Raw genomic sequence first — 17,903 nt, 5'->3', positions numbered from 1 at the left:
TGGTAAGGGTGGGCAATGGGGGTCAAGTGACTTGCCCAGGGTCACACAGCTGGGAAGTGGCTGAGGCCGGGTTTGAACCTAGGACCTCCTGTCTCTAGGCCTGACTCTCACTCCACTGAGCTACCCAGCTGCCCCTACCATATTGTTTTGATGACTGCTGCTTTATAGTATAGTTTAATATCTGGTACTGCTAGGCCCCCTTCCTTCACATTTTTTTTCATTATTTCCCTTGATATTCTTGATCTTTTGTTGTTCCAAATGAACTTTGTTATAGTTTTTCCTAATTCAGTAAAGAAGTTTTTTGGGTAATTTGATAGGTATGGCACTAAATAGGTAAATTAATTTGGGTAGAATGTTCATTTTTATTATGTTTGCTCGTCCTACCCATGAAAAATTAATGGTTTTCCAATTGTTGAGATCCGGTTTTATTTTTTTGGAAAGTGTTTTGTAGTTGTTTTTGTATAATTGCTGTGTTTGTTTTGGTAGATAGATTCCCAAGTATTTTATATTGTCTAGGGTGATTTTAAATGGTGTTTCTCTTTCTACCTCTTGCTGCTCTAGTGTGTTGGAAATATATAGAAATGCTGATGATTTATGTGCATTTATTTTGTATCCTGCCACTTTGCTAAAGTTGTTGATTATTTCTACCAGCTTCTTAGTTGATTCTCTAGGATTTTTTAAGTAGATCATCATATCATCTGCAGAGTGATAGCTTAGTCTCCTCATTGCGTATTTTGATACCTTCAATTTCTTTTTCTTCTGTAATAGCTATTGCTAGTGTTTCTAGTACTATGTTGAATAATAGAGGTGATAATGGGCATCCTTGTTTTGCTCCTGATCTTATTGGGAAGGCTTCTAATTTATCCCCATTGCATATAATGCTTGTTGATGGTTTTAGGTATATACTGTTTATTATTTTTAGGAAGGGTCCTTCTATTCCTATACTTTTCAATGTTTTCAATAGGAAGGGATGCTGTATTTTGTCAAAGGCTTTTTCAGCATCTATTGAGATAATCATGTGATTTTTGTTTGTTAGATTATTGATATGGTCAATTATGTGGATAGTTTTCCTAATGTTGAACCATCCTTGCGTTCCTGGTATAAATCCCACCTGATCATGGTGGATGATCTTCTTAATTACTTACTGGAGTCTCTTTGCTAATATTCTATTTAAGATTTTTGCATCTATGTTCATTAGGGAGATTGGTTTTCTTTTTCTGTTTTTGATCTACCTGACTTTGGAATCAGTACCATATTTGTGTCATAAAAGGAATTTGGTAGGACTCCTTCTTTGCTTATCATATCAAATAATTTGTATAGTATTGGGATTAGTTGCTCTTTGAATGTCTGATAGAATTCACTTGTGAGTCCATCAGGTCTTGGTGATTTTTTCTTAGGGAGTTCTTTGATGGCTTGTTCAATTTCTATTTCTGATATGGGATTATTTAGGTATTCTATTTCTTCTGCTGTTAATCTAGGCAATTTATATTTTTGTAAATATCCATATCTCCTAAATTGTTATATTTTTTGCCATATAATTGGGCGAAATATTTTTTAATGATTGCCTTAATTTCCCCTTCATTAGAGGTGAGGTCTCCCTTTTCATCTTTTATGCTGTCAATTTGGTTTTCTTCTGTCCTTATTCTCATTAGATTGACCAGTACTTTATCTATTTTATCTGTTTTTTCAAAATACCAGCTTCTAGTCTTATTTTTTAATTCAATAGTTCTTTTACTTTCGATTTTATTAATTTCTCCCTTGATTTTTAGTATTTCTAATTTAGTTTTCATCTGGGGATTTTTAATTTGTGCGCTTTCTAGTTTTTTGAGTTGTATGCCCAATTCATTAATCTCTGCCCTCCTTAATTTGTTAATATATGCACTCAAGGATATAAATTTCCCCCTGAGTACTGCCTTGGCTGCATCCCACAGAGTTTGGTAGGATGTCTCCTCATTGTCATTCTCTTCAATGAAATTGTTGATTGTTTCTATGATTTCTTCTTTGACTAATTGGTTTTGGAGAATCATATTATTTAATTTCCAATTAGTTTTTGATTTGCATGTCCAGGTGCCCTTACTAATTATTATTTTTATTGCATTATGATCTGAGAAAGTTACATTTATTATTTCTGCTCTTTTGCATTTGTTTGCAATGATTCTGTGCCCTATTACCTGGTCAATCTTTGTGAATGTGCCATGTGCAGCTGAAAAGAAGGTGTATTCCTTTTTGCCCCTATTTATTTTTCTCCACATATCAGTTAAATCTAATTTTTCTAGGACTTCATTTACCTCTCTTACCTCTTTCTTATTTATTTTTTGGTTTGATTTATCTAGATCTGAAAGAGGAATATTTAGATCTCCCACTATTATGGTTTTACTATCTATTTCCTTCTTGAGCTCTGCCAGTTTCTCCTTTATGAATTTGGATGCTGTACCACTTGGTGCATATATATTGAGCAGTGTTATTTTCCTCATTGTTTATACTGCCTTTAATCAGGATGTAATGACCTTCCCTGTCTTTTTTAATCATATCTATTTTTACTTTGGCTTTGTCAGAGATCATAATAGCCACTCCTGCCTTCTTTTTTTCATTTGATGCCCAAAAGATTTTGCTCAAGTCCTTAACCTTAAACTTGTGTTTGTCTACCCGCCTCATATGTGTTTCTTGTAGACAACATATGGTAGGATTTTGGTTTCTGATCCACTCTGCTCTTTGTTTCCGTTTTATGAGTGAGTTCATCCCATTCACTTTCAGAGTTACAATTATCAGTTGTGCATTCACTGACATTTTTGTATCCTCCCCTAGACCCACCCCGTCTTCTTACACTATTTTCTTTTAAACCAGTGTTTTGCTTTGAGCCTGTATCCCTTATCCCCTCCCTTGATTGACTTCTCTTTCTGCCCCCTCTGTTGTTATTCCCCTCTTTTTGTCTTTTAAAGGCCTAATGAATTTCCTCCCCCTTCTTCTTCCCTCCCTTTTTTGACCTCCCCACTCCCCTGCTCCCTTTGGTTTGTCCCTTCTGTCTTTCTCAGTAGGGTTAGATAGAGTTTTTTATCTGAATGGATAATAAAGCTACTCTTCCCTCTCCGGGCTGATTACACTGAGAGTAAGGTTTGATTATTACCTCTTAATGCTCTCTTCCTCTCCTTCTTATAATAGTATTTATCCCCACCCCTTCCCATGCCCTCTTTGTGTGTAATAGAATATCCTATTTTTCTTATTTACTCAGATTTTTCTTGGTGTCCCCTACTATTCCCCCCCTCTTTCCCACTCCCCATGTCATCTTAGACCATTTAGTATCCTATCCTCCCCCTATGAATTATTCTTCTGGTTGCTATAATAGTGAATATTATAATAATGAATAGAGTTCACTACAGAGAATTATACATAGCATTTCTCCACATAGGAATACAGATAATTAGATCTTATTTAAGCCCTTAAAGAGTCAAATTTAAAAAATTATAAGTTTTCTTTCTTTTCCCTCTGTTTCTTATTTACCTTTTCATGTTTCTCTTGATTTTTGTGGTTGGATATCAAACTTTCCATTTAGTCCTGGTCTTTTCTGTGCAAATACTTGGAAATCTTCAATTTTGTTGAATGCCCATACTTTCTCCTGGAAGTATATAGTCAGTTTAGATGGGTAGTTGATCCGTGGTTGAAGGCCCATCTCTCTTGCCTTTCTGAATATCGTGTTCCAAACCTTGCGGTCTTTTAGAGTGGAGGCTGCCAGATCCTGTGTGATCCTGATTGGTGCTCCTTGATATTTGAATTGTCTCTTTATGGCTTCTTGTAAGATTTTTTCTTTTACTTGAAAGCTCTTAAATTTTGCTATTATATTTCTTAGTGTTGACTTTTCTGGGTCCAGTGTAGAGGGTGATGTATGGATCCTTTCAATGTCTATATTGCCCTCTTGTTGTAGAACTTCAGGGCAATTTTGCTGAATAAATTCTTTAAGTATGGAGTCCAAGTTTCTATTAATTTCTGCTTTTTCTGGAAGACCAATAATTCTCAAATTGTCTCTTCTCGACTGGTTTTCTTGGTCTGTCACTTTCTCATTAAGATATTTCATGTTTCCTTCTATTTTTTCAGCCTTTTGACTTTGTTTTATTTGTTCTTGTTGTCTTGAGAGATCATTGTGTTCTAATTTTTCAATTCTAGCCTTTAACGACTGGTTTTTGGCTATAATCTTTTGGTTTTCCTTTTCAATCTGGTCATTTCTGGTGTTCAATTTGCTTATCAGTTCATTTGATTTCTGAGCCTCACTTTCCAATTGCAAAATTCTGCCATTTAAGCTGTTATTTTCTTGCCAGATCTCTTCCATCTTCTTCAACATCTCAATTTTGAACTCTTCAATAGCTTTTGACCAGCTTTCATTTTTTTGGTAAGGTTTGGATATGATTGCTTGTTTGTCCTCCTCTGTTGTCTGGATTTTCTCTGTGTAAAAGTTGTGGAGTGTTCCAGAGTTTTTCTTGATAATCTTTTTCTTCTTTTGGAGTTCTCGGCTTGCCATTGTTAGCCCCGCCCCTTTTCAGCTTTGTCTTCACACTCAAGGTCTACCTGCGCTTTCTAAGCTCCCGGGGGCTCTGGTCTCCTTGTCCTCGGGGTCAGGCCTCCTGGTAGACCCTGGTCTGCCCCTCTGCCCGAGGCTCCTTCAGCAGTCTCGGGCTGCTTCTACAGCCGTGCTGCTGTCTGCTCCGGGTCCTCACTGGAGGTCCAAGCCTGGGCTGGAGATCTTTATTCAAGACTAGGGCACTGCCTTCACCCACATAGAGGCTAAGGAAAGTCTGTGCTTTAGAGATCTTTATTCTTGCTTAGGGCACTGTCTTCACCCATGCAGAAGCTAGGGAAAGTCTGTGGGCTGGAGATCTTTATTCGCGCCTGGGGCGATGCCTTCACCAGCACAGATGCTCGGGGAAAGTCCCTGTGTTAGAGATCTTTGTCCTGGCCCGTGCAGATGCTAGGGAAAGTCCTTGCGAGCCCCCCAGCCACTTGGGGTCCCTCATCTTGCAGCACACAGGTATACAAGCCATGGGGCTGCTAGTGATTTACTGGTTGCCCCAGTCCTGTTTTCACTCTTGTGCATTGGCCTTGGCGTTTTGCGAGGTGTGTGGTGTGGGGGGTGGGGGAGCGGCTTCTTCCTCTTGGCATTTTAGTGAGATCTGTTTCACCCCTTTATAGCGTCGAGATGCCCCGATTCTGCATACCTTCAATGCTGCGCCCTGTTGTGGGGTTCCTTCCTTCATCTGGGTTTGTTTTTATTTCCCCTTGAGGAGTCCTGTATGCTTCGGTTAGGAGAGATTGAGCAGCTGCTCCTTACTCTGCCGCCATCTTAACCGGATGTCTCTGATTTCAAAATTCTTGGAGAAATTCCACGTGACAATTCAGAGGGGAAGCTTCCTGAGGTCTCAGCTGAGATCCTTCAGCACCAAGTTCAAAGCCCGAACTGCCTATCATTTATTTTTATTGTTGTGTAGGTTAACATAACTATGTAAAGTGAAAATAATACATTGATTTTAAACATCAGTTTTCAGTCTTAATTTCAAACATGTATTTCACAAAAAATAATAAAATCACTATCATTTATTACATTGAGAACTCTGCCTTTATCAGTGTATAATCTTTGTACATATACATGTCATGAAAGAAAATAGATGGAGAGTATGTTATCATGATCTTGACAGTTATTAAAACCATGCAGATAGTGAAAATCACGCATTTTCTCCTCATTTCATTGGGAATTTTCATTGTTTTTGTCTATCATATTTGATTATTGAAGCTGCCTCACTGATAATGCCATTGATTTCATAAAAATTAATAACTAGAGGAAATAGATTTCCAACTATCTTTTCCCAAAACCCACTCCTACTCTTAATTTCCCTATTTTTGTCTTTGGGTACCACTATTCTTTTTAGTCACTCAGGTTCCCAACCTTTGTCATCCTTAACTCTTCACTTTCCCTATCTCCCTTTATATAGGCTGTCAGTTGCCAAGTTCTTTTAATTCTGCTTCCACAGTACATTTCTTATTTGTCCTTTTCTGTCTAATTACATAACCACCACCTTAGTTTAGACTGGGGGTGGGCAACGTACGGCTCTCGAGCCATATCTGGCTCTTTTGAGGGCCAGATATGGCTCTTTCTGCAGGAGCCATAAAGCCAATTTTTTTTCAGGCACTGTTACAGGAGCGTGCACTGTGAGCACTATACAGCTCCCACGAAATTACATTTTAAAAAATGTGGTGTTTATGGCTCTCACGGCCAAAAAGGTTGCCGACCCCTGGGTTAGACATTAATCACCTATCCCTTAGACACACGTTTGTGAACTTATGACATGCATACTAGAGGGTACTGCTCCCTTCCCCCTCTCCATGTGCCTGAGGACATTTCTCATTTTACCCACACCTCGTCCCAGCAGCCCAGTGGGACTACTAACTCACTTCCCTTTCTGGGGTAAGGTGGGTAAGCTGGGGAAGGTGGGGCAGGGAGCTAACATGCAGTGCAAGGGTTGTAGTTTGGGTACGCGGTCTCTAAAATCGCGCTATCACTGCCCTAGATCTTGCAATAAATTTGGTCTCCCTGTATTTAGCCTTTCTCCTCTCTATTTCATCTTTCACAAAACTGCCAAATTGATATTCTTAAAACACAATTCTGCCCATTTTTCTTCCCTACTCGGGAAGCGTCAGTGGCACCCTGTTACATCTAGGATAAAGGTTAAACTCCTGTTTGGCTTTTAGGGTATACAACCATCTATTTCTAGTCAATATTTCCAGTGTGATAACCTTTCCTTTCCCACCTCCCTCATGCATTCAGTCCTTCAGCAAAACTGGACTACTTTCTGTTCTCAATACATAACATTTCATCTACTGTATCCTTGCCTTAGCCCAGTGATGGGCAGACTTTTTAAAGAGGGGGCCAAAGGAAAGGAAATGCTCATCTGTCAGTCTGTTTCTAAGGCAACTCTTTCGAAGTTTCATTGTATTGTATCCTACTCTTTGTATTCTTCAGATTAGGAATAATGTCGAAGGGCCAGATAGAACATTTCAGGGGGCCGCACCTGGCCGGCGGGCCATACTTTGCCCATCACTGCCTTAGCCCATTCAGTACTTTCTGTCCTCATCTCTATCTTTTGAAATACTTAACTCCCTTTATTGATCAACTGAAATGCTCTCTCCTCCACAAGACTTTTCCTTATTTCCTCAGTTGTTAGTACTCTTACCCTTCTGTTATTTTATATTTATTTTGTATTCATCACTCTGATTTGTTTGCCATTCCCAGCAGAATATAAATTCCCTCAGGATAGGGAGCAACTCCTTCCTTCCTCTCTTCTTTTCTCCTTTCCCTTCCTCCCTCTTTTCCTTTTCTCCCTGAACTGGGAGAAAAAGACAGTTACAACTATGCTATATTACTAAAGTATCATAAAAGAACTACAAAGTATTGTAAGGCTTCCAAGGTGAAAAAGATTGTTCCATGTTCTAATGCCTACTACCTTTCTAGTTTATTTAATTTTATTTCCCTTTCAACTGACTTAGTAGCTTGTTTTATAAATGCTTGTTTTCACTATTTAAAATATATATATATATATATGTATATATATATATATATTCCTGCTTTTGTGCTTTTGTATCTCTGGAATATTGTACCCTCTTCACATTTTACTTTTTGAAGCAAGTACTGTTTCACTTCTTTTTTTTTTAAGGAGGCTCTTAATGAATGTTTGTTGAATTTATTTGAATTGAAAATGGAAAGGAGAAAATATATTTAAGAAGGTTTGCAGAGGTACAACCAATAGGAATTGATTGGTCTAAGGTGGAGGAATTAAAGATGCCTCAATAATAAAATGGTTTCTCATCAAAATTCCAGTAAAACTTTTTAGGTGTAGTAAGGAAAGGCTTATGGGAAGAAGTGGCACCCAAGCTGTGCTTTGAAGATGAAAAGATGAAGAACAAATTGTTCATTATAAATGAAGGATTGGGAGAGTTGCAATAATAGATCTTAATTAAATAATTAATCAGACATAGAATTTTGAGTTCAGGATCTTAGAGCAGTTTCTAAAGATAGTGAGATCTAATTAACTTCATCACTAGTAGATCAAAATTGTGGAACAGAGATAAAAGTTTGAGAAATTAAGAAACCATGAGAAGAGGGCGATGAGTATAGATGTTGATGTTTTTGAGGTTTAGAGCTTAAATCATCTATTGTTTGATTGTACACCTGAGGGAACTGAGATACAGAAATGTTAATGATCTGCCCAAGACCACACAGATAATTATTAAAGCTAGAAGTTCATTTAGGGCTTCTGACTCCAAATCCTAAGCTCTTTGGTGAGTAAACCAGGCGTTGGAATCACTGAGAAAAGAAAAAGTATGTTCTAGAGCTGAGATGTCAAACACACAGCTCATAATATTCCTGAGGACAGCCTGAACTAGATAAAAATGCAACTGAAAGATGTTTAACAGAATAAAAATACTATAAATTGCACATATGTTTTAAAACTAAATCAATATTGGACCCATAATGCTATATATGTGGTTTTATGTCCCCTTATTTCTAATTGAGTTTGACATTACCATTCTAGAGGTTACTGTCAGGTGATAAACAGGTTAAACAAATAACACTAACTTAGAGAGTGGAAGGTCTTTTTGGGTGATGGTGGTGGAAGAACAGTATAATAATGGGAATAGTAAAGTGTGGTTCACAAGAGACTGAGAATAGCAGCCTGTGTTGGAAAGGATTTCTTAACCTTGTAAGGGAGAAGTCAGTATTTAGTTGCTTTAAAGGAGGTAGGAGTGCTTGGGCTCTAGGAAAGTTTTTATAAATTTAAGTTTTATTAATGTTTTGTTTTCACTTCAATTAGTAAGTATTTATTAAGTACTTTCTATGTGCCAGACACTGCTAAGTGCTGGGGATACAAATAGAAAAAGAAACTCTCAAGGAGCTTATAATTTAATGAGGAATATAACACATAAAATAAAACTGAAAAGTGGTGGGGTGGGGAATAGGAAGAGACCAAGGGGTTCCTGGTGCCCTGGGAGTTGAAACCAAGCAGAGCTGCAGACAGAAAATGGAGAGAGCTGAAAAATCCAAATGCTGTCCTCTGTTAGGGAGAATTTTGTGAGGGATTTAGTGCTCCATCCTGCAGAGAGGAAGAGGAATCTGGGAAGGAGTTTGAATATCCAAATCTTAGTTAGCAACATGGTGATAAGATCACAGTCATATCTAGATATGTTTTCTTCACTTCCTCATTCCTTATCCCATAATACTGAAACACTTTAAGCATTAATATGTGCTAGCCACTGTGCTAAGCATTGGGAATACAAAAATATGCTTCTAAGACAATCTCTGCTCTCATGGAACTTACATTCAGATAAGGGAAAACATAATTTGGAAATAACTAAATGAAGGGTTTTAGGAAAGAGTAGGGGTGAAAGTATGGGAGAAGGTAGAAATGGGGAGGAATTTGCCTGGGTGGGAATACTTTTGAAATTCAAATTTCTTTTTAAAAATTATTTCAATTATTTATTTTTCAATTTATTTTTAAGTATTTTTCCAAAGTTTACATGATTCATGTTCTCTCCCTCCCCCTCTTCCCTTCCCCTTCCTGGAGCTGATAGGCAATTCCACTGGGTTATACATGTATTATCACTCAATACCTACTTCAATATTATTCATTTTTTTAATATAATAGTTTAAAAAAACCAAAATCCCAAGGCCTATACTCATATAAAGAAGTGATAAATCATATGTTTTTCTTCTGTGTTTCTTCTCTCATAGTTCTTTCTCTCGATATGGATAGCATTCTTTCTCATAAGTCCCTTGAGATTGTCCTAGATCATTGCATTACTATTAGAAGTAGCAAAGTGAAATTCAAAATTCAATTTCAATTATAATTTAATATATTTTTTAAAACACTTATTATTTGTAAGGCTGCTAAATCTGGGTGAAATTTTATATAGAGTATAAATAGTATAATCACTGTTTTCATTGCCTGGATTATAGAAAAAACTAGCAATAAGAAAAACTAAGGAAAAGAATTTTGAGCATATTGTAACTGGTTATGAATTATAACTTACTAGAGTATAAGATAGGGTAGTAAATGAGCTTGTAATCTCCCTCTTCCTGTGGACTTAAAAAAATAGCAATTGTAAAAGTAATGAGGAGGCCTAGACATAAAAACAGCAGGGAAAAGGTAAAATGCTAATAGATTTTCACTCAGTGGAATAGTAGATAGTAGGATAGTAGGCTTTTTTGCGAAGTCATTTATAGTAGTCCCTTTGTCACATGCTGGGTATGAGGCTCTTAATCAATATCTCTGTTGGGATACTGTCAGGAATAAACAAACAAAACCTCAACTCTTAGCCTGTTGATGGTATGATACCTTATTAATTCTTTCAGTAGGCTTAAAAAGCAGTTAAGAACTATGGCATGAAATTAGAAATCTGGAAATTCTAATTTCCAAAATATAAAAAATATCTCCTTAATTAACTTTGAGCCTCTATCTTTGTTTACTAAATAAGAGAAATCTCTCATTATCAAATTTCATTTTCATAGTCTTCGATAAATACTAGTGCTAGTGACTCTATTACATTTTTTTTTTTTTGACCCTTACCTTTGGTCTTAGAATCAGTACTAGTTATTGGTTACAAGGCAAAAGAGTGTTAAGGGCTAGGCAATGGGGGTCAAAGTGACTTGCCCAGGGTCACACAGCTAGGAAATGTTTGAGGTCAGATTTGAACCTAACAGATATAATAGTAGTAACAAATACTGTAATACAAAACTAACAAACACATAAATTAAATCTCTCACAAATATACAATGTTATACATTCCTTAGTTTGCCTCTACTTCTGTGAAAAAACTGGTTAACCTGGTCATTATAATTCCATAGCATTCCATTTTCTTTTTCCATTTACATTGTTTTCGTTCTCTAGTTTGTTTTCTTGGTTCTAAGTCTTCCCATACTTTTCAGTTCTCTAGTTTCAGTCACATGGTTTTTAAAAATTTCATCTTGCAAGTTTGTTTTTTTTGTTGGAAGCCACAATTTATATTAAACAAAAATTAATTCTGAAGTATCACCTCAGTTCTCATTAAAATTCAACTATACCTTATACACATTAAAATTAAACCGTGTATGTAAGTCAATATTACTGTGACTGCTTCTATTAATAATGATTCATTTACATATTTGCATACTTTCCCTTAAATCTGTAAGATGGGATAGATGGGGAGCTTGCGGTTAATGGGTTATCTGACTTAGTCATAGGATTATTGTGTTGTAGCTTATGTTGCAAACCTAGATCTTCTAAACCCAAATCTGATACCAGTAATATAAATCTTAACTGTTTCTACAGCAGTTATTAGATATAATCTTCTCCATTTTTGTATCTTATTTAGGGGTTTATTTTAGTTTCTTGGTCTTTATTCTTTATTATGAGAAACAATAACAATTTAAGAAATCAGTATTTTAAAGTTAACAAAAATAGTATTTGTAGTTATAGAAGATGATTTTCTCAGGATAATAGAAGTTCATTTTTCCTTTCAGATCTTCAGTTTAAATTTTTATTTCTTTTTGATAAGTTTGCATTCTGTTATAGTCTTGCTATATTCTGTATATTTTACACATGAAAATTCAAATAAGTTCATTTTGCTTTCTAGTCCATTGCAGATGGCTTTAAGGAAGCTGTACGGTATGTTCTTCCACGCCTTATGCTAGTACCAGTTTACCATTGTTCACACTACTTTGAATTATTAGAGGTAAGAATATAAACTTATATAAATATGGAAACTTTTTCCTTACATTTTTTTAAGTTTGAAAAATGATTTTAATACTAAATTGTGTAAGTACTATGAGCATTATTATTATTTATTATTTGAACAAAAACAAATTGGACCCAAAATATCTTAAATATATGACTTCTAGGGTTCTCAGAGTAAATTCTTCACATTATTTCTATGAGGGTAGGTATAGAAAAGATTATTCTAAATTTTTTTTTTTTTGAGACTGTGTCTCCCTGTTTTGCTTAGTCTGGAGGGTAAGGGCCTCCACTCATGGGCTCAATCTCATAACTGATTTGCATGGAAACTTTAACTTGCTAATTTAAAATGAGACCTGGGGTCAGATAGGAAGCACAGTGGATAGATCATTAGGCCTGGAATTGAGAGGACCTGGGTTCAAATCTGTTTTCAGATACTTCTTAGCTGTCACTTAAACCCATTTGCCTAGCTCTTGCTACTCTTCTTAGGACAGAATAACAGCTAATAAGTGTCTGAGGCCAGATTTGAAGTCATGTCTTCCTGACTCCAGTACCAGTGCTCTCTCCATCATGCCACCTAACTGCTCTAATATTTATCTTGGACAAATTACTTATCCTGAGTTCAGTGACCATGGACAAATTGAGAAATAACTAAACTTATGTTCCTTACCCATAAAATGATTACAGTAATACATGTAATACATACCTCACACAGAGGTAAAATAATAAAAATGCTTTTCAAACTTCACAATACTTCATAAATATTAATTATTAAAACTTAGAATGTCAATGTTTGATATTTCATTTTTGTCTCTTTGTGCAGTAACTATTATATATTACATATACACACATAAATGTCTTTTGTTAGCTTTGTTATTGTTGTTATTTAATTGAATTAGAGATCATTAAAAGGCAGACATAACTTTTTTTTTTAAGGATTAGAGTCCCATTATAAATCATCTTGGAATTTTTTATTTGTTTGTCTTCTAAAATTTTAAAGTTAAAATTTCAGTATGTAGTCAACCTTGCTATTTGGTGTCAGTGATAACCTTTGGTGCCACTTAACTGGTATCAGGTCTCTCTCTTCATTGTCTTTCTCCACTTCAGACTTTATATGTTTTTTCCCCAGTCCTCAGACATAAACAGGGTGAAGGAATTTGCCAAGGTATGTGTATATGTTATGATGGTAGCTATCACATCCATTTCAGAAGAACCTTAGCTAATGATGGGGATGGCCTAGAAAGTTATGTTTGTAGGAAGTTTTGTAAGAATTAAAAGTTTGATGACATACATGCTTTCTTCCCATAGTTAAGGTTAGCCACTACCAGCATACCTAACATGAAATTAAAAAAATGACTTAAGTGATACCATCTGGGAAATAATAAGATTGAAAAAGGAGATGGTTTAGTCATGTGGCAAGAGCAAGGGATAACGAATGAAAGTACAAATCCACTACTGGTATCCGAAATGTTTAAAAAACAAACAAAACAAAACCTAGAACAGGACATCTACCACACTGGGTTGATCTTCTTTGGAGGACATTGGAGGACATAGACAGTGAATGCATAGGATGAGAAAATGGAGTTGGAGAATTTCCATCCATAATCACATTAATGAGATCACAAAGCATAACAGTGCCTCTTTTAAAATTTCATTTCCACTGATAAAATCGTATTAATTTCTGAAGCTGGGCTTTGGTGTTAAGAGCTTTCTTTTCTGCACTTTCCAGTAGCTATTGCAGTAGCAACTGCAGAAACAGTTGCCAGGATGCCCTTCTGCTCCCCCACCCCACCTCTTAGCACGGTGGCTGAGGGCACTCGACTTACTGCTCCAGATGCTGTTGGATAAGGGTTTGAAACTGTCTCCATCTGTCGGAAGGGGCATGCTGTTCAAGTGCTGGTTTGACTTGCCTCTTGTTTCTTTCTCACTTCTTCCTACCGCTGAATTAGCTAACAAGCATTTATTAAGTGTTTACTATGTGCTCTGTGTTAAGCACTAAGGATAAGAAAGATGAAAAATATTCCCTGACTTCAAGGAACTCACATTCCATTGGGAGGAAAGGAGATAGTATGTAAACAACTAAGTATATACAAGATATATAGGGTAGTTTGAAGGTAGTCTCAGAAAGAAAGCACTAGCATTAAAGAAGCTGAGATTCAAAGAAAACCAAGGAAGTGAGGAGGAAGAACATTCTAGACATAGGAACAATTCATGAAAATGTACCAACTTAGCATATGAAACTTCATATATGAGAAACTGTGAAGAGGCAAGTGCTTCTGAATTGTAGAGTACATGGAAGGAAGTAAAGTATAAAAGTAAAGTAAAGATAAGAAGGGAAGAGGTTATGAAGGGCTTCAGAAGCCAACTAGAGGATCTTATATTTCTTTCTGGAAGTAATAGGGAGCCTTTGGAGTATAGTTCAGTAGGAGGGCATTCATGATCTCATCCCCTTTTTAGGAACCTAAGTTTAGCAACTGAAGGGAAGATGGATTTAAATGAGAAGATATTTGAAACAGGAAGACCAACCAGAAGGTTCCAGCAATAGTCCAGCTGTGAGGGTCTGTATCAAGGTGGCAGCGTTGTCAGAGGAGAGATAAGAGACATATATAAGAGATTCTGCAAAGGTAGAATCAACAAGACTTAGTAGCAGATTGGATATCTTGGAGATCAGAGAGACTGCTTAGCACTTTCATACTATACTGGATTACATGTATAAAGACTTTAACTTTGCCTATATCTTTAAAAAAAAATTTAAAACAAAGAAAAAAATAAAGGAGCCTAAGCTACTATAGTCTGAACAAAAGATCAGCCTTGTCCAAGAAAGCTGGGGCAGGAAATTTGCAAAAACACAAGATTATTCTGTGCAGTCATTTTCTTTAATGGAATGATATTAGAACTTTGCCAGTGTACTGGTCAGGACTTTGAATGACTGCCATGTAGTTTGGCTTAGGTGTTGGGTTGCATAGGAATCAAGGGAAGAAATAAAGCTTTAGGACACAAGAAGAAAATTTTCTTTATTTTTAATAGATTTTTACTGATATATTTCCTTTTATATTGCCTAGATTTCCCCCTCCATCTTAACCTATTCCCAGAGAGCCATCTTTTATAACAGATTTTTTTTAATTGGCAAAAACATTATTAAAAAAATGACAAAACAATGTTGCATATCTATAAACCCCGTAGCTCTTTAGTGGAATAGGGGGAGATATCTTTTCATATTCCTTCTTTGGAGCCACAGATTAGCTTTATGATTCTGTAGTATTCAGTTTTAACTACTTTATTTGTGTATTCTCTCCATTGACATTATATTGCTTTCCATTGCTTATTTCACTTTGCATCAATTCAGTTTTTTGGCTTCTTTGTATTTATTACATTCTTTTTTTCTTATATCCAATAATATTGCATTACAATCATGTGCCACATTTTGTATTGTTATTCCTCAGTCTCCTTGGTTTCAGTCACTTGCTAACACAAAAATGCTTATTACCATGGTTCTTAATATGGACTTTATGGAGTTTATTAAAAATATTAGAACTCATGCAATCAAGTCACCGGTAGAGAGAGACATTTTGGTTTGTTATGAAACATAGAACTAGATATGTTTCTTTTTTAGTGTTTTTTTGTCCCTTTTACTGACAATAACTAGTAGAAATTAATTAACATCATTTTGAATTTTCTGGCACTTAAAAAAAACCCCATAGTTTTGTTTTTGTGGAAAGCAATGAAATCTCTTCTACAGTTAGCCTTTCCTCCTGATTTAAAATGTGGAATATATTATATCTATAGTAGTTGGGTTCAAGAGAAGGGCACTAAGGAGGGAGAAGCTTGGTAGCTCAGTGGATTTAGAGACAGGAGGGCCTGGGTTCAAATCTGCCCTCAGGCACTTCCTAGCTGTGTGACACTGGGCAAGTCACTTTACTCCCATTGCCTAGCCCTTGCTGCTTTTACAGTATTGGTTCCAAGGCAGAAGGTCTTTAAAAACAAAAAGAAAAGAAAAGGGGACTATGGAAAAGTTATTTTGTAAAAGTACATTTGTATACGTAATATTTTTTCTGTTTTCTCTGTAAAGGAGAATGACTTTTATATTAGAAATGACAATAAAATGACTAGCTGGGACTCGAAACACAAGATTAGTAAGGAGTTAATAGTAAAGAGTAGCATTATCTACCTTGATGAATTCAAGTCACCTGTTGCTGAGATAAGCTACATCCTCAGCTTCTGAAAGAACAAATAGATGTGATTACTGAGCCATTGTCAGTGTGATTTGAAAGTTTGTGGGAAACTAGACAATTATCATAAGTTTGGAGAAGTGTAAATATCCCAGTTTTATGAAAAAGAGAGAGAGAAGAAAAACAATTTGCAAAGAAAGCCTAGTGAGCTTGACTTTGATTCTTGGGTAAATTCTAAAACGTATTATTAAAGAGATGATTAGCCAGCATCTAGAAAAGGAAATGATAATTACAGAAAGCTGGTTTGGTTTTGTCATACTAGACTAACTTCATTTCCTTTTTTGACATGATTACTAAACTAGCATATGGGGGAGAATGCTGTGGTTATGGGTTACCTGGATTTTTGAGAAGGTGTCATATTCTATTTTTGTGAAGAAGCACAATATTATGGACTAAATTAGGGGTTGGCAGCTTCAGCCTGCTGGTCAAATGCTATGTAGCAAGCTAGGAATGGTGTTGTATTTCCAAGTTAGATTTTATTGTATTAAAAATTATAAAAACCATTCTGAGCTTTTTGGCCATACAAAAACAAGAGAGGGCTGGATTTGGCTCTCAGATCACACTGTGCCAACCATTGGACTAAATGATAACAAAACTAGATGACTTCAGAACTGGTTGGGTGAATGTCTCAAGGAGTAGCTGGCAATGTTTTCAGAGAGGTCTCCAGGGGAAAGCCTTTAGTTTTATGCTATTTAATATTTTATCAGTGATTTGGATAAAGGAATAATTAAATGCTTATCTGATTTTGAGATGACACAATTCTGGGAGGGATAGCTAAACAATATAAGAAGAGAGAGTCATGGATAGAAAGCCGTTCTGAAAAAGATCCTTGTGGTTTTAATGGACTAAATATGAATTATGAGTTAATATTGGCAGCCAAAAAAAAAAAGCTAATGTAACTTTGGATTATGTTAAGAAAGTAATGTATTCTAAGAAGTGGGAAGTGATAATTCCTTTGTACTCTACCCTTGATAGACCTCATTAGTAATATTGGGATTATATTACTGATTAGCTGCAGAATGTTCAGATGAGGGTCATCTGGGTGATGGAAGACCCTTGAGGCTATGTCATAAGAATCAATGAAAGGAACTGGTTAGGTTTAGTATGACATAGAAGAGGAAACTCAGGGGGATAAGATAGCTATCATCAAGTATTTGAACATTATTTGTCTAGGAGGGACTAGACATTTCATTTGATCCCAGAGAGTAGGATCAAGAGATGGAAGTTGTAAAAAGGCAAATTCAAGCTGCTCAATTTCAAGAAAAACTTTTTAACAATTAGAGCTGTCAAAAAGTGGAATGATCTGCCTTTGAAAATGGATGGAATTTCTCTTCTTGGAAGTCTTTAAGTGAGGCTGGATGACTACTTGTCAGGTTTGTGATATTGGGGTTTCCTGTTGGGTATGACTAGGGCTAGAAGTCTCTTCCAACTCTAATTTCTCTGTGTTGAATATATTCTGTTTGCCTTCGATTAAAAAAAAATCTTTTAGTTCGATGATAGTTTTTTCTTTTGTCTTTGCTTTTATGTATTTTTGTTATTCTTGAAGTTGAGGATAAAAAACCAAAATACAAAATTTATTTTGTGTTTTTCAACTTAGCAATTGCAAGAATGCAGTGAAGAACAAGAAGACAGAGAATGTTTGAAACAAGCTATTACTGCTCTTCTTAATTTCCGATGTAGCATGGAACGGATTTGCAACAAGCATTCACCTAGGCGGCGACCTGCGTGAGTTCAGATTATAAAATGCATGAAGGATCCATGAACTATACTTGGATTTAATTTCTAGATTTCTGACCAAGTATGATTAATAGCAATAGTTTTTTGTTTCAATTCTGACACTGAACACGTATCTTTCTTGGGTGATGGTAGACATATCCAACAATTTAAAAAATCAGACTGTCACCATTGAGAATTAAATGTTTAATTA

The 17,903-nt window shown here is 35.8% G+C and overlaps 1 protein-coding gene across 1 annotated transcript in view; it reads left to right on the top strand.

The window, feature by feature from the left end:
- The window catches only part of SOS2 (SOS Ras/Rho guanine nucleotide exchange factor 2), a 174,248-nt gene that overhangs the window by 78,791 nt on the left and 77,554 nt on the right, over positions 1 to 17,903 (top strand). The window contains exons 6-7 of the mRNA XM_044659954.1: positions 11,650 to 11,748; positions 17,574 to 17,701. Of these exons, the coding sequence (XP_044515889.1) occupies positions 11,650 to 11,748; positions 17,574 to 17,701 (227 nt within the window). The remainder of the gene's footprint in view (positions 1 to 11,649; positions 11,749 to 17,573; positions 17,702 to 17,903) is intronic.

This window comes from Gracilinanus agilis, chromosome 2 (genome assembly GCF_016433145.1).
Source record: "Gracilinanus agilis isolate LMUSP501 chromosome 2, AgileGrace, whole genome shotgun sequence".
NCBI lineage: Eukaryota > Metazoa > Chordata > Mammalia > Didelphimorphia > Didelphidae > Gracilinanus > Gracilinanus agilis.
This window is presented reverse-complemented; position numbering and strand designations above follow the sequence as displayed.